The sequence below is a fragment of the Microcaecilia unicolor genome, chromosome 2 (assembly GCF_901765095.1).
Source record: "Microcaecilia unicolor chromosome 2, aMicUni1.1, whole genome shotgun sequence".
NCBI lineage: Eukaryota > Metazoa > Chordata > Amphibia > Gymnophiona > Siphonopidae > Microcaecilia > Microcaecilia unicolor.
In genome coordinates, this window is record NC_044032.1 from 453,984,232 (window position 1) to 454,009,101 (window position 24,870).

General features: G+C 43.0%; 1 protein-coding gene across 2 annotated transcripts in view; it reads left to right on the forward strand.

Moving 5' to 3' along the window:
- The first annotated feature begins 17,955 nt into the window (after nucleotides 1-17,955).
- Nucleotides 17,956-24,870, forward strand: part of SFXN5 (sideroflexin 5) — a 743,850-nt gene continuing 736,935 nt past the window's right edge. For both annotated transcript variants that reach the window (XM_030190957.1, XM_030190958.1), the window contains exon 1: nucleotides 17,956-18,182. In XM_030190957.1, the coding sequence (XP_030046817.1) occupies nucleotides 18,126-18,182 (57 nt within the window). In that variant the 5' untranslated portion in view covers nucleotides 17,956-18,125. The remainder of the gene's footprint in view (nucleotides 18,183-24,870) is intronic.

The following is a 24,870-nucleotide window of genomic DNA, read 5'->3' on the forward strand; positions in this document are numbered from 1 at the left end:
CTATTTCATTTAAACCTCTGAATGAGGTCAGATGATGATGTAGGCAATTTGCTGTAAGAGCTATGACATATTGGTAGAATACTGCAAAGAACGAGTTGATGAGGACAATGATAATGCATAAATACTGCCTTGACAAATTAAACAGAAAATCGTGTAGCATCGATTATCTTTAATGATGTTCGAAGTGAGTTAGAAGAACCTTGCAAAAATAATCTAAGAATTCCTTGACAACAATGGGAGTATTTCAGTTTGTAAAAGCAAAAATCAGGAAGCTGAGGTTGCAGTATCCTTTGAAAAGATTAATTTCAGTGTTTGTTTATTCCAATATTGATAAAAGAAAAAACACTTTTGCTGATGGGCAGATCAAAGTAGTCTACAAATAAACTTTTTTTGTTGTTGTTGAAGGGAACTGTGTGAACAGTATGCAGAATTTAAATTACTTATGTCTGAGAAAATGAAAAGTGGACAGGTAAAAACATTTTGAACACATGAAGTTTCACACAGAAACAGGAGCAGTTTACTGACCTCTATCTTCTCCTAGATGTTTGTGGAACTATTCAAGCTTCCACTGCTGATTAGAAAAGGGGATTTGGCTTCGTGAATGCCATTAAAACTAAGATGAGAATTGAGAAACTGCTAAAAGCTGAATATCTTGACAATTTAATGATGATTTAAAAATATCTACAGTCAGGAAACAGTGTTAATCTGCACAGTGTTTATAATTTGTGAAAAACTAAGATAGGAAGAAGCGAAACTGTTTTCACTCTGTACGCTAATTTGTGAATACCTCTTTTTTTTTTCAATATATTTCAGCTGTCTCAAATCACAAGTAATATGCCTGAGTCTCTCTCTCTCTCTCTCTACAAATTCAGCCCCTCATTGCACTGGTGGATACCCCCAGCCTGCACACAAATGGACAGCCAAATGTAAAACATAGCAGTGATGATCCAAAACTGTGCGCTACATGTATCCCTGATTGTTTTTTTTTTTCCTCAATGAATATTTTATTTCAAAATAAAATAACAACTTGCACAAATACACTCCAATAAGAAGGAGGGAAAAAAACAAACATCGTATCCCACCTCCAAATGCGTAAACCCACAATAACAAGACCCTTCCTTTCCACAAGTCAGTATCCCTCCTAAAACACCTTCAAACCCTACCCCAAGTACACCATAACAACCAGCTCTATTAGAATGTCTAGTGAATCCTTCAGGACACTCCAAGCATCTCATTCCCATCTTCCACCCACCTCTCCAAACCTCCCTCCCTCCAACAAACCCAAGACTCCATATACATCCAGAGGTTCAATTCCCACTGCTGCTCCTTGTGATCTTGGGCAAGTCACTTAGCCCTCCATTGCCTCAAGTACAAAATTAGACTGTGAGCCCCCCAGGAACAGATAAATACCAAGTGTATCTGAATGTAACTCACCTTGAGCTACTAGTGAAAAGGTGTGAGCACAATCCTAAATAAATAAATATACCATACCCCAACCCCCTTCTTCAAATGTGAGCTAAACAGTCCTGAAGTCTTTCCCAATCATTCTTATGGGGTGAAAAGTAATCTTTGTGCTGGGGAGTGAGGCGCTGCATCCTAAGTAGTTGTCGGAGCTTGTGTTTCCACTCCTAAATGGTAGGAGGTGCAGTACTCTTCCAGTGAAAAGCAGTGAGGCATTTTGCAGCAGCCTGGTCCAAGCTCAGCAGCTTACCAAAGAGTACATTCATTATGCAAACCCAACAGACTGTCCAGAAGACCACAAACCAAGGAAGTCTGATGTGCTGCCAAAAGGGCTTGTTTTACCCTGTAATAGAAGTGAATTTTAAAGATTGTTTTTCAACTCTGCCTTGACCGACAAGTGCACTCGGGCTCTGTATTTTTGATTAGAAGTAATTCTGTTTGTATGAAAATGATTTGGAATGTAGAAGAAGATAAGACACAGCTCTAATTGATTTGGTATGTGAAGGGAGAGGTGGAGCCTGTTTTGAGTTCAGACTGGCCACCTGGTCTGAGAAACATGAGGTTTACCAAAACAGAGAAATTCTGAAGCATTCTGTAATTTTCCTTAGCTGTGAACATGAGTTCTAAGCCTAATAAAAAAAGTGGGGGCCTTTTACAGTGAAGCTGGAAGCTCATCTATGGATGGACGCATTGCATAGAACCAGACTCCTGGTCGGCTTCGCTGAAAAAGGGGCTTCTCTCAGCTGATGTACAAATCCTGGATTATGTAAGGACCAGTGATGGATGCATGTATAATGATTGTTTATTGCTTCTTTTCCTGGTCTAGAAACTCCTAGCATTGCTTGAATATAGGGACCAGTGATGTAATGATTATTTATAGGTATTGTTTCTTTTCAGTTATAATCATTGTGTATATAGCTTAATCATTGTATATATCTTAATCGTTGTGTATTTTAGAACCTCTAATAAAAGTCTCATTTACCTAATACGAATCCAAAAGAATCCACAGTAATTACTGAGTAGTCTGTGTCAGTAAAGCAGGCTGTAAAACCAGGTCAGAACATCATCCCCAACCAGAAGGGAACTATCAAGGCACATCTCCACCAAATATGTAAATAGGTACCTGTCAGAACCTTACATCTCCAACATACATCCGACATAGTGGCAAATATGTGCTTCAATCGATCAGGCCTATAATACCAGCGGGTAAGTACCTTGTAGGCATTTTCTTGCACCAACATGCAAACTGAAGCCTTTTGTACTTCTGCACATATGGTCTCCCATTCCGAGCTAGAAAAGCTACAAAGCAAATCTTCTTCCCAGGAATGCATAGATTTATGGGAGAAAGAATCCCACCCCCTTACAAACAAAATAGGTCTAGGAGTCTTCTTCAAAGGTAGCCATAATTTCTACAGACCCTCTGTCTTACAGGGATCTTCCTGTAACCAACCTTGCCTCATCATAAAGTGCTGAACTTGCATATAGGAGAGAAAATCTCCAATAGATAGATCATGCAAGGATCACAACGTCTCAAAAGGTATAATATGGCCTCAGCAGTTCCCATCAAACAAATGACCTGTTCCCCTTCCCTGCCCCAAAGCTTGGCTCCCAATTAACTGCTGCCAAGGAGAAAGCCCGATCTACCTGACCCCATCGTCTGTGTGCTTTGTCCCAGATTTCAAGCAAATGTCGTAGAAAAGGATTATGGACCCTGAAAGGGATCCCCCCCCCAACCTTTCAGTTGTCCACAAAAGAGACCCTAATGGGTTGGAGGGGAAGTACGATTGTTCCAACAACACTGAGGGCTTACTCCAGGATTCTATATATGGCACCTTAATTTCCATATGGAAATCAAAACTTATTCTATAAGAATGCGCATAACTTAATTGGTTAACTAGCTAATCAGCGCTGTTAATTGGATGTTCACAAGCAATTAGCTCTAATTGGCATGATTTACATGTACAGCTCACTAAGCATATTCTGTAATGTGGTGTGTGTAAATTCTAAGTTGCATAGTTGAAAAGTGGGTGTGGTTATGGGAGTGGAATGGGTCATGGGCATTTCTAAAATCTCTGGGTGTTATAGAATACACCCGCTCCATGCCTAATTTATGCATTGAGATTTACACCAGGTTTTAGTTGGCGAAATAGACTGTGACTAAATTTAGTTGCACGGAGCAGCTCTTGCCGTATTCTATAACATATGCCTAGATTAAAGCGTACTTTATAGAATACGCTTTTATTTCTGTGTGGAAATCAAGGTGCAACATGTAGAATCTAGACCTTAGCATGCGCTATTCACAGAGTGAAAAATATTTTTTATTTTCCAGCGTGGGAGGTGTGCCCATGGGCAGAGAGTAGGCATGCTTGCACTAATCAGGTATCGCAGGCACATTACTACTACTACTACTACTATTTAACATTTCTAAAGCGCTACCAGGGTTACGCAGTGCTGTACAGTTTAACAAAGAAGGCTAGATTTCCTGGATAGAGGTATAATGGTTAGGTGCCGAAAGCGACATTGAAGAGGTGGGCTTTGAGCAAGGATTTGAAGATGGGCAGGGAGGGAGCTTGGCGTATGGTCTCAGGGAGTTTATTCCAAGCATAGGGTGAGGCGAGGCAGAAAGGGCGGAGCCTGGAGTTGGCAGTGGTGGAGAAGGGTACTGAGAGGAGGGATTTGTCCTGTGAGCGGAGGTTACGGGTAGGAGCGTAAGGGGAGATGAGGGTAGAGAGGTAATGAGGGGCTGCAGATTGAGTGCATTTGTAGGTTAGTAGGAGAAGCTTGAACTGTATGCGGTACTGATCGGAAGCCAGTAAAGTGACTTGAGGAGAGGGGTGATATGAGCATATCGGTCTAGGCGGAAGAGAAGATGGACAGCAGAGTTCTGAACGGATTGAAGGGGGGATAGATGGTTAAGTGGGAGGCCAGTGAGGAGTAGGTTGCAGTAGTCAAGGCGAGAGGTGATGAGAGAGTGGATGAGAGTTCGGGTGGTGTGCTCGGAGAGGAAGGGGCGATTTTTGCTGATGTTATAGAGGAAGAAGCCATAGGTCTTGGCTGTCTGCTGGATATGGGTAGAGAAGGAGAGGGAGGAGTCGAAGATGACTCCGAGTTTGCGGGCAGATGAGACGGGGAAGATGAGGGTGTTGTCGACTGAAATAGAGAGTGGAGGGAGAGGAGAAGTGGGTTTGGGTGGAAAGACAATGAGCTCGGTCTTGGCCATGTTCAGTTTCAGGTGGCGGTTGGACATCCAGGCAGCAATGTCGGCTAAGCAGGCCGATACTTTAGCCTGGGTTTCCGCAGTGATGTCTGGTGTGGAGAGATAAAGCTGGGTGTCGTCAGCATAAAGATGATAATGGAAACCATGAGATGAGATCAACGAGCCCAGGGAAGAGGTGTAGATTGAAAAAAGAAGGGGTCCAAGGACAGATCCCTGAGGAACTCCAACAGAGAGCGGGATGGGGGTGGAGGAAGATCCATGAGAATGTACTCTGAAGGTACGGTGGGAGAGATAAGAGGAGAACCAGGAGAGGACAGAGCCCTGGAACCCAAATGAGGATAGTGCAGCAAGAAGTAAATTATGATTGACAGTGTCAAAAGTGGCAGATAGGTCAAGGAGGATGAGGATGGATTTGGCAAGGAACAGGTCATTACAGACTTTAGTGAGTGCTGTTTCTGTTGAGTGTAGAGGGCGAAAACCTGATTGAAGCGAATCGAGGATTGCATGATAAGAGAGAAAATCAAGGCAGCGGCTGTGAACGGCACGTTCAAGTATCTTGGAGAGGAAGGGTAGGAGGGAGATGGGGGGTAGTTGGAAGGACAGGTAGGGTCTAGGGATGACTTTTTGAGAAGTGGTGTGACTACAGCATGCTTGAAGGTGTCAGGGACAGTTGCAGTGGAGAGACAGAGGTTGAGGATATGACAGATGGGGGGGTGACAGTAGGAGAGATGGTATTTAGTAAGTTGGTGGGGATGGGATCAAAGGAACAGGTGGTGCATTTCGAGGAGGAAAGAAGGTGGGCGGTTTCCTCCTTGGTGATATCAGGAAAGGAGGAGAAGGATGCCTGGGTTGATTGGTTGAGGGAGTGGGTTAAAGGGTGAAGAGGAGGAGGTGGCTTGGTAGTGAATTCGAGGTTGATCTTCTGCACCTTGTTGCGGACGTAGTCAGCCAGTGATTGAGAAGAGAGTGAGGGGGGTGGGTGGGTGGGAGTGGAGTGGAGGGCACTTTGAGGAGGGAGTTAAGGGTGGTGAAGAGACAACGAGGGTTGGAGCCGAATTAGTCAATTGGGTGTAATAGTCCTGTTTGGCAAGGAATAGGGAGGACTGGAAGGAGGATAGCATGAATTTGTAATGAATGAAGTCAGTATGGGTGTGAGATTTCACACCCATACTGACTTCAGTATGGGCTGGGGATTAGTACGCCTTGTGGGACGGGAGATGGATGGTGCAAGGGTGTCCAGAGCAGAGGAGAGAGTGGCATTGTAAGCAGAGACAGCCTTGTCGACAGACTCGGAGGATATGATGGAAGGGAGGAGATTAGAGATACTAGAGGATAAGGTGGGAGGATCAACAGCCTGGAGTTTCCTGAAAGTGGTGGTTAGTGTTTGGCGGGACTGAGGGGGAGGGTGATGAAGTGTGAAGGTGATCAGGTGATGATCTGAGAGAGGACGAGCAGAGGCGCAGAAATTGGAGGGTGAGCAAGTAGAGGAGAGGACGAGGTCAAGACAATGGCCAGTTTGGTGAGTAGGGGTGGTGGAGCCCAGTTGAAGGAGGATGTCAGAGTGAGGATCTGAGAAGTGTAATTTTTCCTCTGTTACCAACCATCCTCAAAAGTAAAAAACTGGAGAGAGTATGTACTCTTCTAGCTCCCACCATTGTACATAATAAATAAAATCCCTCTTCTCATCTCAGAGGCCCCATTAGTGTGCATTTTTCTTAAAAAGTATGTACTATGCATAAAGAGAGTGCACTCTTCTTAAATATTGCCCATTAACCCCATTTACTAAGCCACGCTAGCGGCTGCCATGCGCCAATGCCGACACAACCCATTCACTTTGAATGGGCTGTGTCAGTATTGCTGTGTGGCTTAGTAAACAGGGAGGTAACTGCAAAGAGAGAACCCTTTTCTTAAAGAGTGCACACTGTTTTCCAATAACGCGTGCCAACCAACTTAGTTCTTTTGAATATTTCTTCCCTAGGTTCAATTGCAGATAGGGTTTGGTCTTCCTTCTCTGTACCAACTCTTGATTCAATTAAATTCTTTCTCTACAAACAGTCATCTTTGAATTGCTTATTAGATGCGTGCCCTACCTATGTATTAAAGTCATCACCTGACCTGTTCGTTAGCTATCTTAAGTCTAACCTTTCTTTTATGCTGTCTCAAGGCTTATTCCCTACAAAGGCAAAATAATTCTTAAGCTCATTCCTAAGAACCCCAATTTTAGCATGAGTGAAGAATCCAATTACAGACCAGTGGCCTCCATACCACTGTTAGTAAAGGTGGTGGAAGGTCCAGTGTCCAGTCAACTCATGGAATATCTTCTGTCTCATAATATCTTACACAGTTCTTACTACCCTGATAACCAATTTCAGGATGGACCTAAGTCAGGGCAAGAAAATTTTGATTTTACAATTTGATATGTCCAGCACTTTTGAAGTGGTTGACCATAATGTTTTACTGAGTCTTATGGATCAGTTTAGCATTTGTGTTGAAGTCCTGAAATTGTTCAATGGTTTCTTAAAATCAAGACAATATCGAGTAAAGTTATCTGGTAACATTTCTTCACCCTGGCTCTTTGTGTATGGGGTGCCTCAGGGTTCCCCCCTTTCTCCCATTCTGTTTAATATAATGATGGTCCCACTAGGTAGATTATTGGAATCAAATGGCTGTAATACCTTTATTTATACTGATGATGTCACTATTTACATATCATTTAAAGAAAACTTGCCTAGAATTAAGTCCGGCTTGGATCTGATGGAATCTTGGGCTGCCAATTTTAAATTAAAACTGAATAAGGATAAAACCAAGTTTCCAATCCTAACCAATTCTGCCCACCCAATAACTAATAAAAGCTTCACTATTGATAATGTGTCCTACCTTTTTCTACCACTATGAAAATCTTGGGAATAACTATCGACCAATACCTATCATTTGAACCTCAGGTTTCTATGGTGATTTCTAGTGTCTTTAATTTTCTGTGGAGACTGAAAAGACTGAGGCTTTTCTTTTATAACTGACTTTATTGCTCTTTAGTTCAATCTTTAGTGCTATCCAAATTTGATTACTGTAATGCTGTTATCCTTCAAGAAACATACCCAACCCTCATCCAATTTGGATTCTGCAGATTGAGGCCTGAACAACGTAAACCAGCTTTCTTCAAGGAAAATCACTTGGCACAGCTGTGCTGACTTCATCCAAGGATGTTTACTGCAACTTACTTCCAATTTATTTCCTGGGAAGATGTGGAGGAGCGATCTTCTCAAGGACAGTGTCTCCAGTAACATCTGTGAACCATGGTGAGGAATTTGGTACTTCCAGCCTACTTCTGATAAGATGTTCTAGCTGGAAGTCTACAAGGCCGCCCATTGTCATAAACATGAGTAATCTGCTGGATGGAGGTACATGGTTAGTGATTGGTCCAGACTGGTCACCTGCTGGACTCGGAGTGCAGTGCCAATGCTGGGTAGGGGAGAAAGACAAAAAAAAAAAAAAAAGAGAAGAAGAGGATTTCATCGTGTACAAATCTCTCTCAGAAGAGATAGATACTGATTTGCCCAAACACCTGTGAACTGTATCTCTGTATGGAGCACTGCATGAGGTCAAGATCAGAAGCAGCTCTGTGGATTTATCTAAAGACTGTGTAACAAGCTGCTCAACGTGCAAGGACATTGGACTAATAATACCTGATCAAATAGGCTCGCAGGAGGAATTCTGCTGGAGCCTGGAGAGGAGCTAAATCATCACCCCATCTGGACTCGGAACCTGTGGGTGAGATACAGGACTTTTCCTCTTATGGCACAGGTTTTAGTTAGTTTTGGCTTGTGCCTGTGAAGGACTGGTTGTCCCAGTATTTTTTTTTTAAATTTTGCTTTGCCATATTGCTAATTATTTTTTATATCTATAATAAATATTTCCATTTTGGCATTGTTCCTTTTAATTGGTGGACAGCCTGACAAGAACCTAAGGGCCACATTTAGGTACTTTCAGCCTAGTGGTTAGTGCAGCAGACTCTGATCCTGGGGGAACTGGGTTCGATTCCCACTGCAGCTCCTTGTGACTCTGGGCAAGTCACTTAACCCTCCATTGTCCCAGGTACAAATAAGTACCTGTATATAATATGTAAACCGCTTTGAATGTAGTTGGAAAAACCACAGAAAGGCATTATATAAGTCCCATTCTCTTTCCCCTTTCATATCCTTAGCAAAAACGAGTCAGCTGCCAATCTTACAATGGCTGCTGAGACCTCCCATAGCAGGCTCGGCAGTCATCTTGATTCAGTGGTGGCAATAGGCAGGAATGAGTGGTCTCTGTTCCTGCCCCAAAGAGGCCATTCGATCACCAGGGTTTGTTAAGGTAGGCCTGGGGATGGTCTACAAAGTGGTTGGGCATCCCGGGGGGGCCAGACCCCTGATGGGAGGGTGCGGGGTGGGGATCAGGGTGTGGTGGTACGTATTTTCACTGGAAGGGGGTGACCAGGGAGGGGAAGTTGTTTACAGTTTCACTGAACCGAGTGGCAAATTTTGGCTGTGGATTTGGTTTTGGTCAGAACCAAAACTACTAGTTGGCCTTTATGCTCATCCATATTTATGCCTCCTTTGCATTTATGCACTATAGTAGTTACATTCTCAGTTACAGAACAGTGCATAATGCAATTACACACACAAGTTCAGTTTTCTCAGAATTTATGTGGGCAAGGTGTGAGTAATTCAAATTGTTTTTCACTGTCTCTTGTATACTGCTTACTATCTTAAAGTGTTAAACCTCTCATATTCGCTTGTTTTTACTTGTATGTTGTGCACTGCGCCTATCTTAACTGTTTAATTTCTGATACAGATTGCTAGCACGGAATTGATATTAATCAGAGATTTATCTGTGCCTTTCAGACTTTAAACGTTATTTGTATTAGCCTTCTGACCCCTCCCCCACCTTTTCTCTAAAGTAGTTACCTGATCTTGGAGGCAGACTTTTGTTTCAAAGCAGAGGTGTAGTAAGGTGGTTTAGCATTTGGAGATAGATTTCATAGCTAACACATTCTACAGATCTGTAGTTGTTTAGATTCACCCACCCCAAGGGTGACTTCCTATATAGTTTGTCTAATCCACTATCTCCTACAATTAATTCTATCCAAATTACAGCTATCAAATCATTTGATTACAGTGACTCTTCAGCCTTCTGTTTTTATCAGGTGCAGAATCCCTTATGAAAGAAGTACAAGAACTGAGAGAGGAGGTGGCAAGACTAAGAAGCATCTGTGACAGCCAGAAATTCATTCCAAAGATGCATGTTGAAACACTGGGGATCTCCAGCAAAAGGAGAAGAGCTCTCATGGAGAAAGAGGACAGCTGGACACAGCAGTGGCATAGCTATGTGGGGCCAGGGGGGGCCTGGGCCCCCGTAGATTTGGCTCTGGACCCCCCTGCCGATGTCCCTCTCGACCCCCCCTCCCGCCGCCAACCCGCCATCGCCTGCCTTTGCTGGCGGGGGACCCCAACCCTCGCCAGCCGAGGTCCTCTTCTTCTTGCAAAAGGCTTCCTTCTGTTTCTGACGTCAAGAGGGTCGTCGGCAGGGGAGGGGCAAAGTTGTTCCAGCAGTGGGTAATAGAACCAACAAGAGATGGAAAGATTCTAGACCTGGTGCTTACAAACTGGGAGAATGTTTCTGATGTTACAGTGGGGGATCATTTGGCATCTAGTGATCACTGAATGGTGTGGTTCAACATTAAGAGACAGGAAGAGAAGATTTATTCAAGATTGAAGGTCCTAGATTTTAAAAGAACCAACTTTGCCGAGATGGTGGAATTTCTCAAGGAAGAGTTAGCTAAATGTGAACAACTGAAGGAAGTAGAACATCAGTGGGCAAAACTGAAAGGAGCTATTTTAAAGGTGACAAACCTTTATGTTAGAAAGTTATATAAAAGTAAGAGGAAAAGAAGACCACTCTGGTTCTTGAACATAGTAGCTGAAAAGACACTGCAGAAAGAGGAAGATAGGCAAAAATACTTAGAAAAGCTGTCAGGAAAGTGAAGAGGCAAATGGAGGAAAAGATAGCTGATATGGTAAAATTGGGGGACGACATTTTTTAGATAAGTAAGTGAAAGGAAGATGTGCCACAATAGCATCATGAGGCTCAAGGCTGAGGGGCAGGAATATGTAGAATCTGATATGAATAAAGCTGAACTGCTTATCAATTATTTCTATTCTGTGTTCACAGATGAAAGGCTGGGGGCAAGACCACAGAAAACAAATGCTAATGGGGATGTATGTATGTTAGACTGGGATCAATTCTTGGAAGACTATGTTCGTGAGGAGCTAGTTAAACTAAAAGTAGGAAAAATGATGGGACCTGATGGGATACATCCGAGGGTACTCAAGAAAATCGGAGAAGTTATGGTGGTTCTACTGTCTGACCTCTTCAATGCTTCCTTAGAGTTTGGAGTGGTCCAAGAGGACTGGAGAATCGCAGATTTGGTCCCTCTGCACAACAGCGGAAGCAAGAAGGTTGTGAATTACAGAATAATGCGGAGGATTGTGAGGTTTCTTGAATCGAATGGACTGCAGGACTTGAGGCAGCATGGTTTCACTAGTCATGAGGAAGGATCTAGTGAAGCTTAAATCATGGTCCAAAAATTGGCAACTAAGATATAATGCTAAGAAAAGCAGGGTCATGCACTTGGGTTGCAAGAATCCAATGGAACGGTACAGTATCGGGGGTGAAGTGCTTCTGTGTACAAAAGAAGAGCGGGACTTGGGGGTAATTGTGTCTGAGGATCTTAAGGTTGCCAAACAGGTTGAAAAGGTGATGGTTGAAGCCAGAAGGATGCTCGGGTGCATAAGGAGAGGGATGACCAGAAGGAAAAAAGTGGTGATAGTGCCCTTGTATAAGTCTCTGGTGAGGTCCCATTTAGAATACTATGTGCAGTTCTGGAGACCTCACCTACAGAAAGATATAAACAGGATGGAGTCTGTCCAGAGGGCGGCTACAAAATTGGTTAGCGGTCTCTGTCATAAAACATATAGGGACAGGCTTATGAACCTCAACATGTATACACTAGAAGGCGGGAGAGAGGGGATATGATAAAGACATTTAAATACCTCAGTGGTGTTAATATACAGGAGGCTGGCCTTTTTCAAATGAAGGAAACCTCTGGAACGAGAAGGCATAGGATGAAATTAAGTGGAAACAGGCATAGGAGGAATCTAAGAAAATACTTTTTCACGGAAAGGGTGGTGGATGAGTAGAATGGCCTCCTGGTGGATCTTGTGGACTGTGTCAGAATTGTAAAAAGCGTGGGACAGGCACGTGGGATCTCTTAGGAAAAGGAAGAGTTAGTGGTTACTGAGGATGGGCAGACTGGATGGGCCATTCGGCCCTTATCTGACATCATGTTTCTAATTGCATACACCCAGTTATAGAATTGCCCTTAAAGTGTCTGGCAGTGAAGGGATGTTATATTACTCCTACTGAGATGAGACAAGAATGCAAATACTTTTTTATCTGGTGAGTTGTAATGGGAAACATCTTAGTTCTGCTTTGCTACCATTGTTGGGGAAATTTCTATGGATGTGGAGTGTAATTTTTAGAACTGGAAGTGCAGGATTTATATTGAGATTCTATCTCATCCTGTATTGAGTCCAGACTTCATTTTGATATAGAAATGATTGAATGATGGTAGCAAATATGTTTAGTGGTAGTTTCACTGGGTAGGTGAATTGGCTTGTGGTTTCTTTATTGTACAGAAAGAATGCCCTTTGGTCTTTTTATTGTCTTTTACAGTCAATTTGAAGGCAGCACAGGTGAGGGCTGTGCAGTGTGGGTGAATTTAATGCATGGAAATGTTATTTTGACTTTCCACTCTCCGTACCAAAGCTAGCTGTCCTGATGGTACTGTAACTGTGACCTCACCCTGGGCACGATACTTCACCCTACAATACCCTTAGAATACCTCGGACAAAATATCGTGTATCGGACAGGGTTAAGGTACAGACATTAACACTAGCCATGTCTCCCTGTTTCTAAAACGGGGAGAGGACTGAAACTAAATTGGTTATATATTTTATTGTAACTCAGGAAAACAAATGTCATTTACATTGATAATTTAATAAATTATTTTTTTTATTTAGGTTATGGGTATGTGTAAGGTTCAAATCCGTTTAACAAATTCAATATTTTTTTAGTACATCAACAACTCAACAGATCAACTTCTTCAACTTTTATCAGATAAGTATAATTTGACTTTAGCAAAATTCATTAACTAAATATGCATTTAATCTTAAACTTTTGTCTAAACATTCCCCTCTTCTATAAGAATTGATTCTTTGTTATTATTTCTTTTTCAGGTCCCTCAACCCTCAAGCAGGTAAGTATAGTTTGCGTTTTTTTTCTCCCTTTTCTTCTTATAGGTATATCATGGCTCCCATCACCAAATTGCAAAGACAAATTAGATAAGTATATTTTACTAATCTAACAAAATTTTCTTCTCTAATATATATAACACAACAACAGTACAGTATTTATTAAATTCTCAACAACTGTAAGAGCTGATTCTTTGTTTTGTGTTTTCTTTTGCAGGAACTTCTTCAAGGAAAAATACGGTAAGTATTATAAGTCAATGTTTGTGCAGCGCTGCGTATGCCTTGTAGCGCTATAGAAATGCTAAATAGTAGTAGTAAATAGTAGTAGTAGTAATGTTTTTAAACAGGGCCCGGTTGATTCTGGCTGATATATTAAAGGATACTCCTCTCCAGCACTTTTGTATGAATCTCTCTCTCTTTTATTGTTGGGTACCCGTACCGTGCTGTTTTTCTTTTCAAGATGATAGCGGGTATACTGCAGGCAGGAACTGGAACTCCTCCGAAGGACCTACTACTCTAAGCTGTAACCAACTTAATAAGAAAAACCTTAAACCTTTTCTATCCAGTCCACTCATATTAATATGCAGTGGCTCATTATAATTATTCCTTTCCCTATCTAGCTATTCCCAGGTAAAATAAAATATGATTGAACATCCCTATCTAAACCCTCCCAAACCAATAAATCCCCAAAAATGTATCACAATTTAATATAAGCACTAGGATTATTAAATCCTATGTGTTGATTTTTTTTCTTTCTCTGCAGCAGGTCACCGCTCTTTCAGAGACAGGGGTATTATAATCATGAGATTTTTTCCCCTCTTCCTTAAATTGATGAAGCTCACAATTACTGGGGTGATTATTTAGTTAAACCTTGTCACAAGGCAGATAACCCCTCACAGAAGTATTTTGAAACTCACACCAGTTCCTTACAAGGTCACTTCTATTAGTGAGCCAGACTGGTACTGCGCCCAAATATTTTATTTATCAAAAACACTTCTAACATATGAAGTTAAATTAAGATTCAGGCAACAGCTTTCCCATCCAAACCAAAATCACTTGCCTAAAGCCTCCTGACAACATGCGAGCGGCTTTTAAAATTAAGTTTTCCCACTGCAGACACACACCACTATTTTTAATTGACTACCCAAACCTCTCAAAACTCAATTTAAATGTATTTCTTGGCTGAATTGCGCAGGGACCACTTTTACAGGTCTGCACAGCCTTTAGCTTACCTCCCAACTGCCACACAAGCCGTTTAGAACTTAAGTATGTCATATATGGCACAAGCCCAGCATGAGCCCCTGCACTAACCTAACACTTTGCAATCCCCTATAAACATACACTTTACATTAAATTATGACATTTTCAGCAATATACAGCACTTTACACATATTTGAATATTTTTTCCTTACCTCATTTAGCATTTAACTGTGTTTATTTTTAAGTTTTCTTCTGCACGCGCCTGCTGCACTCCCTGGCACAAGCCAGCATCTGGCTCGTGCCATCAGCTGCTGCTCTCCCTCCTCGTGGCTTCCCCTCAGCGCGTGCCACCCAACAGCACGACCGCCAACACATTTAGAAAATAAAAAACACCGGAGAAGTGCACCGGAGCACTTCCCCCTTCTTACTCTGTTCCACGCTGGGTTCCCGTCTCCGCTCAGAACCGGCTCTGTAACCTAAAAGAGCCGGTTCCCTTTAAGAAACGGGGATTCCCTGGCCCCGGCGTCTCACATGCGTCTGACGTCATAACGTCGACGTCAGACGCTTACACAGGGCGGCCAATCAGGCCTCTCCAGCCCTCCCAGCCTTCCCCTTCATCCTAAAAAACAAAATGTGCCGCTGCAATCAACGCGGCCGAAGATCTCCCCAGCTGCTAGCGCGAACCCCTCCTTCCTGAATCGCCGCCCAAACTCCCGCACCACTGAACAGCTGACGCCCCTGCCGCCGCTAACGCCACCCACGTGACAGCGTACACCGCACCACCCTGGAGCTCACCCTCAGAGGCATCCCAGGTAAAATAATTTAACCCTATATGGGTTACAGTACCCCAAAATGTTCTGTCCAATAATGCTACTGAGGAGAGAGAAAATGTTACTTGTGCCACCATCCATTATCACTGCAGCTTCAGCCTGGCCCTCATATTTGAGTATTGCACTCAATTTTGGCCGCTGTATCTCAACAAAAGATATAACAGATTTAGAAAAGATTCAAAGAGCGAGCAAAATGATAAATGATAAAGGGGATGGAACTCCCCTCATATGAGAAAAGGCTAGAGGTTAGTGCTCTTCAGCCTAGAAAAGAGGAGGCTGAGTGGGGGGGGGGGGGGGGGGGGGGGGATATGATTGAGGTCTGTAAAATCCTGAGTGGTGTAGAATGAGTAGAAGTAAATAGATTTTTTATTCTTTCAAAAAGTACAAAGATTACGGGACACTCAATGAAATTACATGGAAATACTTTTAAAACAAATAGGAGGAAATATTTTTTTCACTCAAAGAATAGTTAAGCTCTGGAACTCGTTGCCGGAGGATGTGATAACAAAGGTTAGCGTATCTGGGTTTAAAAAATGTTTGGACAAGTTCCTGGAGGAAAAGTCTATAGTCTGTTATTGAGATGGACATGGGGAAGCCACTGCTTGACCAGGGATTGGTAGCATAGAATGTTGCTACTAATTTGGTTTCTGTCAGGTACTTGTGGCCTGGATTGGCCACTGTTGGAAGCAGGATACTGCGCTAGATAGGCTGTTGGTCTGATACAGTACAGCTATTCTTATGTTCTTATGAGGGTATGTTTCATTCTCCTTGCCCCGGGCACCAAAAACCATTTCAGCTCTGGGGAAAGGGCTGGTGAAATGGGTGGCAGAGATGCCAAGGTGCCATGCTGCTACTCCAGCAGAAGAAAGCTTCTTTGGCATCTGCTGTTATTGCCTGGGGCTCTGGCTAAGTCATCTCAGAGGGAAACATCTGGTAGAACAGTCACTGGATAAAAACGACACCCTTTTACACCTCTTCTATGCTCTTGTGCGCATAAACTCACACACTGACTTATAAGGATGATATAATACTCTCCCACACCTTGGTTCTCACAACAGTCACCCTTTTTGTTCACCCTTTCCAATAGCATTGTTCTCTCTGGGATGCTGTTTTGCTTAGCGAAAGCGCCTCAGGTAGACTTGGGAACTGCCACCTCTTAGTTTTTAGACTGATGGGAGAATTCTCACAGCTTATCGTGCTTGCAATGTTTGACTTAGACTATGAGCATATTATTTAGCGTCTAATGCACAAAGGGGTTCTGCATCGCTTTCACAATAGCAGTTACCGATAATCCTATGCAAATGTCTTACAACAAGCTCAGCATTCCATGCGATGCACAGACGTTTCCACGTGATGAATAGAAAGGAGCACATACCTTTAACATTCAAAATGTTCTAGTAGGTCTGGAGCAGTCTGCTTACATTTTTTAATAGTATCTGCACGTGTATGTGAAATGTGCTATGTTTGTGTATTATATGTGTATGTTCCACACGTATCAATAGTGTTTAAAATTTGTCATGGAACATTTGTTAATAGTAGCTGCACGTTTCTGAAATGTGTATTTTAAAATGTGTGTCTGATCCATATGTAACGCTTTTAAAATGGACATATATGATGTACACCTAGGACATGGTTGTTGTTTTTTTCCCCCCTGGGCATGCATATAACATCGATACTTACCGCGAGACTGTTCTATGCATGTGCTAGGTGCTTTCCATACCAAGCTGCTGGCAGAATTTCCATGCATCACATTTGCATGCGTTTTCCTTTGAGCATCGATTGCTGTTTCAAAATCACTACGTTCAACCATGGATATAGACACAAGCAGTATTTAACGGCAACTTTTGAGCATCTGGGCCTGAGCAACAGTGAATGGCTCTCTCTATCAGGATCTACTGGCTATTTCCAAATAATCAGGATTAATCATTATTAGAGACAAGTTGCTGGGGTTAATAAAACATTGGTCTGACCCAGCAATACATCCTTATGGATCTATTATTGCGATTTAATATTGTTGGGGAAAAATAGGAAATTTGTGTGGTCACAGATGTTACAAACACCTTGGCAAAGAAAGGGTCAAAAGTGTTAGCTTTATGCATGTACAAACAGCCTCACCTACATTGCCTTGCACCTTGTAAAACCCCTCCCTGGATTGCAAAACCAGTGCTTTAACCACTAGACCACTCCTGCACTTTCACTCTCTCTAGGTATTAGACACAGATCTGCTGATAAGAAGACCTGTAGGCATACAATTGCTTGGGAGACTACTGCAGCACACCGTCCCAGACCCTTACTTGTTGGAGTAGGAATTTAGTCTAGGCTGGGTGTTATTAAATTGGCAGAGCTGTCAAGTGACCCATGTCATGAGAGAGTCTTTTGGCCAGTCCTGGTTTTAAACGTGCATCTCAAAACATTGTAGTAGTTGTAGTCCATGATTCTATCCATTTAAATTAGTGCTGCAGGGCCCATAATGTACCAGGATGAAGTTGGCAGAAATCCAGGACTGGTCAAAAAGTCTTCCTCCTCTAATGGGTAACTTAGCAGTTTTGTATTGGTTGATTTTGCTCTTACATGAGCTGTTTTTTTGAAATGAGTTATAAGTTCTGATTGTTTCTATGAATTATGTTTTAATATGTTGATGTTGTAAGTACAGGTATATATTATTTTTAATAAGTTTCAAGCCGCATGCCACTAAGGTGGTGTAAAAATAACATTCTCTTTCCTCACTCTGAGCTCTTAAAGATAAATTCTGTCACATATAACCCAGCAGCATCTAGTTGACAAGTGGGTGGATAGGATAATAACACTACACGCCCCAACATCCCCTCCTCTTTATGACGACAACAGACGTCACCACGCCGCTGAGTTTCCTCGGAGCTTTCCGCGCAAGGACTGTAGTATCTCTATGGATATCCCAAAAGAGAGAGCCTCCTGCTTCCGCCGCTGCAGCACCAGAGAACTACATTTCCCAGAGCCCCATTCAGCTTTCCAGCTGCCTCAAGTCAAGGCTTTGCAAAGTTTGTTTGGGAAATAATCACACAGATGCAAGAACGATAAGTTGACGCCATGGTGGATTCTACAGAATATCCTACTTTCCAACTCGGGAAGCCCCGATTTCAGCAGGTAATTCAAATTGAAAAGCTAAAAATATTATCCTCCACGCTTTCATCAAAAGCATTCGGCTTACATATTATTTTCAACTGTGCCTGCTGCGCTAGGCGTTACAGAGAAAGCTCAGCTAGAGGACAGCTCGCAGTTCCTGCGGTCTAACGGTTTCTGCTTTCGCCTTAGATTTTCCCTACCCCAACTTGTAGAAGCTTCCCCGCTGTGGTCCCCCGGTTCCCCCTTCCATGTAGTGATTGGCCCGATGGGGACTATACCACGGTTTGGATTGGGTAGTTGGTTCGTCAGTTTCGACAGCCTTTCGTGTGATTGGTCGCAGACTCGGGGGTGGGACTTTTGACGACTCTCTAGACGACTACTGGACCCATGTGCATTACTTACCTTCCTTCCTATTACAGTAGTTCAGGTGCGAGACCAGGGTTGCTGGACCGTTGTAAATAAATCAGTTCTAACCATCAGTAATACTGTTTACCTTCCGGGATAAGTTAGTGTTCTTCGCCAAATGACTTTAGAAAGAAAAATATATATTTAGAAACGATGCATTTTTATATTGTAACTAATGAGAGTACTAACTTTTTATAGACATTTTTTTCAAGTCTTATAGATAGATGCCATCCCAGTGTATTTTGCAGTGGTGTAGAATTCTGTTAGTATCATGGGTGGTGGGGGGGGGGGGGGGGGGGGGGAGGAGAGAGAGAGCTGGAATCTTGGTGAGATCTTTTAAAAGTGTAACATATGATTAAAGAAAAGTCATAAATCACCTACAGCATGGTTTACAGGAAGATTACATGGGCCGCTATCAATGCTATTCTGTAGTTTTGTGAGAACTGCTTCTTCAAATAATGTACAAGTTCATATTTGCTCAGTTCATTGGTTAAAATTGGTTTTTATCTAGCCAGTTATTAAAAAGATACAGTGAAATAATGAAGCTCTGGTTTGTCTGGGTTCAGAGCATTTGGAGAATATTGTGGATAAAGTAGTGTGGTTCTTCTACTTTAAAGGTAATAAATAGAAATAAAAACAAACATCCTAAGTAAAACAAAAGAAAGGAACATAAGGTGATAACTTTTTCATATCACATTACAAACTATAAATTATACTGTCATCTTCTGGTTACCTGTTTGTACCTACTCCCCCACCCCTACCTTTCCCTCAAGACCATCATTAATGTTTTTCTTGTTTCACAATATATATTTTTATATTGCCATCTTTTGCTCGTATTTGACCTGAAGAAGAAGACTTTGCCTTCGATGCTTGTCCAAAAAAAATTGAATTATTCCCCAAAAAAGGTATCACCTTATTTTTCCTTTCCCATGTTTTATTTCTGTTTATTACCTTGCAAGTCTTATGGCACATGTCTCCTTTCTTTCTGCCTGAAAGGGCTGTCTGAACTTCCTCTGCAGTCGCTATAAGGTGGAGATGATTCTGCTGCTGGCCCAGGAAGAGGAAAGGGGAATGTTGTGCGCATAGAGGTTGGCTGACTTTACACACTCCAGTAGATCCTCTTCTGTAGAGGTTGCGGCTTCTTGTTCACTGATTTTATGAATCCAGCCAGACAGGACCAATGCCAGCAATTCTCCAAGATGTTGTCTTGCTCTTCTACTGGTATCAAGATATCTCTTGCGCAAAGGTTGACAGTCCAACCCTCAACTGGCGTCCACTCCAGTCTTTGTCACAGAAGCCGATAAGTCTTCTCCATCTGTGTATTTGCCTCTGCCAGAGCAGCCACGTTCATTCCTGTAAAAGATGCATAATGAATTCGTTGAGGGTTACTATAAAGATTTACCATCTGTGCAATATTAATAGCCAAGTGTATCCATCTCAGTCCAAGGGCGTTATTCCTGTGCAGTGATCACCTGACCCTTAGTAGTTTACAGCTATTTGGTTCAGTGGGGAAGAGTCCTGCTGCCCACTAAATGAGTTTGCTTGATAGTAAATGGATGTTTGAGCTAACAGGCACACGAGTCATGTTATACTTTTGGGGCAAAAGAATATGATAATTTGAAAAGAAACAAGGAGGCCATTGAGTTCGTGCTTTCTAGAGGTGTTTGAGGAGAAGACCAAGTGAAATACTGTCACTACCAATTTTATTTATTTATTCTGCTTTAATCTGAGTATATCAACATACCTGTTAAACTCCTTTTTGATTTCCTGGAGCTAATCCAGAATTCTCTGAAGATGCATTTTTCTCACTTTCTTTGTGATCGTGATTTTTTCATCTCTGTGGTTATATTGTGTGGTGTGCTCTGAGGGTAAATAGGTGTTCACACCATCATGGGTAATTTAAAAAGTCTGATACTTTCAGAGCATGGCAGTAATGTTTCAGAGGCAGTGGTTTCATGACCTAAGCCTTGGGACATACCAGCCATTCAGGTTTTTCAAGATAACCACAGTGAATATGCATGTGGTTTATTTTACATCCACTGCTTTTATTATATGCAAATTTGTCTCATACATATTAATTGTAGCTGGGTGTGTCTCTATAACTGGGGAGTGAGTACCCAGTTATTATGCAGCCCTGAGATAACTAATCTTTTAAAAATTGGTCTGTTTGTGGAATGTGTGAATTAATGTGATTCTTAAATGCAAAGAATTTACAATGGCAGCTGCGACATGTACCCCATTTACAGTAGATATTTTACAGAGGTGTTAGATCAGGGATACACACAGAGCCTCTTTTGGCATGAAGGATACATTGGAAGAACACAAGCGGTCTCAGAGCTCCAGCAAAGTTTGGCTGTTTTCCATTTTTCTTCCATCTCTCTCTCTCTTCCCCCCCTCCCCCCTTGCTCTGCCTTCTCCTGTGGCCCCTTCATGTGTTACACCATTCCTATCCCGTCACCTGACGCTGAGGCAGGTTCAACATAGTAGGTAGTGTAAGACTTACAGCATGGGGAGAGTGCATTCTGCACAGGAATTGCTGGGGGAGAACTGAAAACTTGGAGGAGCAGCTGTGGAGATAGGAGGCACTCATTCTCCTTGGTCCCTTTACTGCCTGAGGTGGAATGAAATGGAGCATTGGGTTTTTGGGGTCTCCTGTTCTTGGTGGCGTGATGGACTAATTACCACGATAGCAGCTGTTTGCCCTGGAACTGCTTTGCTCCTAAAGAACTTTAGATTAAATCATTTGTTTTCTGAGATGATTTACACAAGCAGGAATCAAGAGACTCAGATAGATGTATTCAGAGATTAATATATTTGGATATGATTGAGACTCTGGAGGATGAATTCAGTGGAACCTATGAATTTTAAAGTGACAAGGACAGGTTGTTAATCTGTAAACTGCTTGGATCTGTTAGATAGGTAAGGTGGTATAGTAAGCCTGAGTAAACATAAACGTATATAATGGGGGGGGGGGATGTGTGGAGACTGGGAAGATAGATGAGTTCAGAAGAGGAGTACTGTAAACTGAAGTACCTCATAATTCTTGTGAGAACTGTGTGAGTTTCGGTGACATATAATTATGTCTTTAAAGCAAGAGCCCTTTATGTAGCAGCTTTACTTGAACTTTCCTCAGAAAAACTAATCCCCGAGGATGTCTTTGCTTACAAGGAGATTATGTTTTGCCTTAAGCGTGTCCATGAGCTTAGAAGAGTTGGCAGAAGAGATGCGAAAGCTGTAGTTTTGCTAATTGCTGAATGTGTCCACTTCTGAGGTATGGCAGTTGATTTGTTTTGTTGTTTTTGGCTTAATGCATCGGTTTCACGGTGTGAGAGGTAGTTACATGCGTGTGCTGCCATGAACCATGATGTAAGATCTGGAAAGAAATGGCGAGCATACTTATATTTAAAAAAAATAGAGACATATTGTGCTGTCGCTCTGACAGACAATGCAGCTGATGCTCAATGATCTTGGCAGGACTAGAGGGGCACAGACCCAGGAGCATTCTGCTTCGCAAAGAATGATTGTCGTTTGTCTGCTGGATAATAACACCGATAATTAGTAGAGTGCTGCACATTGTATTGAAAAATGGGTATATCCCAGAGCTGAAGAACTAGTTGTGCTTCTGGGAAAACTTTGATTCACTAAAACATGCGTCTTTGCTTGTAACTCTTTTGCTATACTACACAGTGCTAAGCATATGTGCACTGAAATGGCTTTTTTTTTTTTTAAATCTCTTGAATTCACCTGCATTTGCTGTTTCTTGTCCTTTCTCCTCTGCTCACGGTATCCATATTTTCTCATAGAGCTACATGTGAGGATACAAATCATCAAACATATAAATGGCAAGTGACCGACTCACCTGCAAATGTGCAGTAGAGACTTCCTTCTCTGTCCCGCCCTCGCGTCAAGACGTGATGATGTAAGAGGGTGGAACAGAGAGGGAAACGGAGTTGGACTGTCGGACGCTGCCGCTGGAGCCTGGAAACGAACATCGCACGCACCAACCTCCACCCCCCCATCCCCGCCGCCGCTCCCGCCCCCCTCTGTATCGGGCCCCCTGCACTGACCTGACAGCGCCTCTCATCTCTGTGTGGAAGCGCTGCAGGCAGCAGCAGAGCGATCTGCTGCTGCCTGCAGCGCTTGCACACGGAGGTGAGAGGTGCTGTCAGGTCAGTGCAGGGGGCCCGGCATGGAGGTGGGAGGGAGCGGCGGCGAGGAGGGTAGCTGGAAATCTCGCCCGTTTTAACGGGCTTAACGGCTAGTTGAATTATAAATTATGATGAGGTAAAAAATATCACCATAGATAAATTCTGGGGTAGTATGTGTGGGTCAATATACAAATGCACCTTGTCATGAAAAACGACTCATCACAAGTGGACATGCATTTCTCTCTCTCCTCCCAGGACCTGAGGAAGGGGGTTTCCTGGTTCATGTTGATTCTTTCCTCTTACTATCTGGGAGAATAAGGAGGGTGGAGGTAATTCTTGGCCTTCAGTTTATGTGCCACAGCCTGTGCTTCTGTAACATCTGACACAGATCCTTCTTGCCTTTTTGTATAGATTTAGTTTTTTTAAAAGGCATCCCATTCATACATATAGGCGGTGGCTGTTTCCTCCAACTAGAAGGAAGGGTCCCACTTCAAAATCATGAGTTGTGGTGGGCATGGAGGAAGCCCCCCCTCAATGTCACAGCAGCTGGTCATGCAGGATCAATGTTTCCAGGGAAGGATCATTTCTCTAGTGGGCATGCTTCCTGCTCAGCCTGCTGTGAAATTTGCTCCTATATGAAAGGCAATGGGAAGAGCTATGAAAGTATGCCCATATAAATACCAGTAGTCAGCTTGTCCTTAGATTATTTAATTTTGTTTTGAATTTGAGCACAAGGCAAACAAGGAGGTACCCGCCACAAGGAGAAAGCATAGGGCCTGATACTCAGCGCTGTTTAACCGGCTAGGAAACAGCTCCTGGCCAGTTTTAATAGGGCTTAGCCAGCTAAGTGCTAATATTCAGCATGAGAGAGCCAGTTATCTCCACAGTATTAGTGCTTAGTGGCCAACCGTGTGATAGAGCCGGCTATCCACGAATATTCAAGTGCTGCCTTTATACCTTGGCTGGTGGGGATCCCGCCAGCAGAAGACGTCTTCCTCCAGTGCTGACTGCCTGCCCTTGTGACTGCTTTTCCTCTCAGGGCATGCTCAGTTTCAATGCCCTTCCTGTTTTGCTGGGGAAAGGTTGGTGGCTGGGACAACCTCTGCCCTTTCTTCCACTGTCACTTAATCTATGGATTTTTACCTGGAATGTAGGGGATGTTTGGCTCCCAATGAAACATACTAAAATCCTGCAACAGTTGCAATGAGCCAAAGCTGATATAGCCTTGCTACAGGAAATACACCTCTACCAAGTAGCATGCTGAGCTGAAGTGCTGGTGGATTGGTGAATGTGTGTCAGTGGCAGCCTGAGGAAAGAAATGTGGGGTAGCTGCATTATTCTGCAAAGAGGTGGTGAATGCTGTTAAAACCCTGGACATTGGCCCTGAAGGCTGCTATGTGATGTCAAATTTCAGTGGCTCATCAAGATCGTTTCATAAAAAGTTGACTCACATGCTGTTGTCACATCATTCCATTTCCATAATAATTGGTGGAGATTTTATTTTGGCCTGGGACCCAAGTTTGGATAAACCTTCGAACCCCCACTTTCCTTGTCATCAAGCAGATGAAGCCATTATGTATGGGTTGTGTCCATCAACCAGCAGGGGGAGATAGAGAGCACTTAACTTTTCTCAGTGCCTCATGGCCAGCTAGCTCCACTGCCTCTTCAGTATTCTCTATCTCCCCAAGCAGGGTGGATGCAGCTTCTTCGAGCTCCATCAGAAATCTGCCTGGGGGTGGCTCCTGGCTTGCCAGTTGTTAGCCGGGGTGTTAGAGGCTATAGCAGCTTCACTTTGAAGGCACATAGGTCAGCCCTTTCCCTGCCTTACCCATGCCCCTTTCTTTCCGAGCACTCTACCAAAACCCTCATCAACACCCTTGTCACCTCTCGTTTAGACTACTGCAATCTGCTCCTTGCTGGCCTCCCACTTAGTCACCTCTCCCCTCTCCAATCGGTTCAAAACTCTGCTGCCCGTCTTGTCTTCCGCCAGGGTCGCTTTACTCATACTACCCCTCTCCTCAAGTCACTTCACTGGCTCCCTATCTGTTTTCGTATCCTGTTCAAACTTCTACTAACCTATAAATGTACTCACTCTGCTGCTCCCCAGTATCTCTCCACACTCGTCCTTCCCTACACCCCTTCCCGTGCACTCCGCT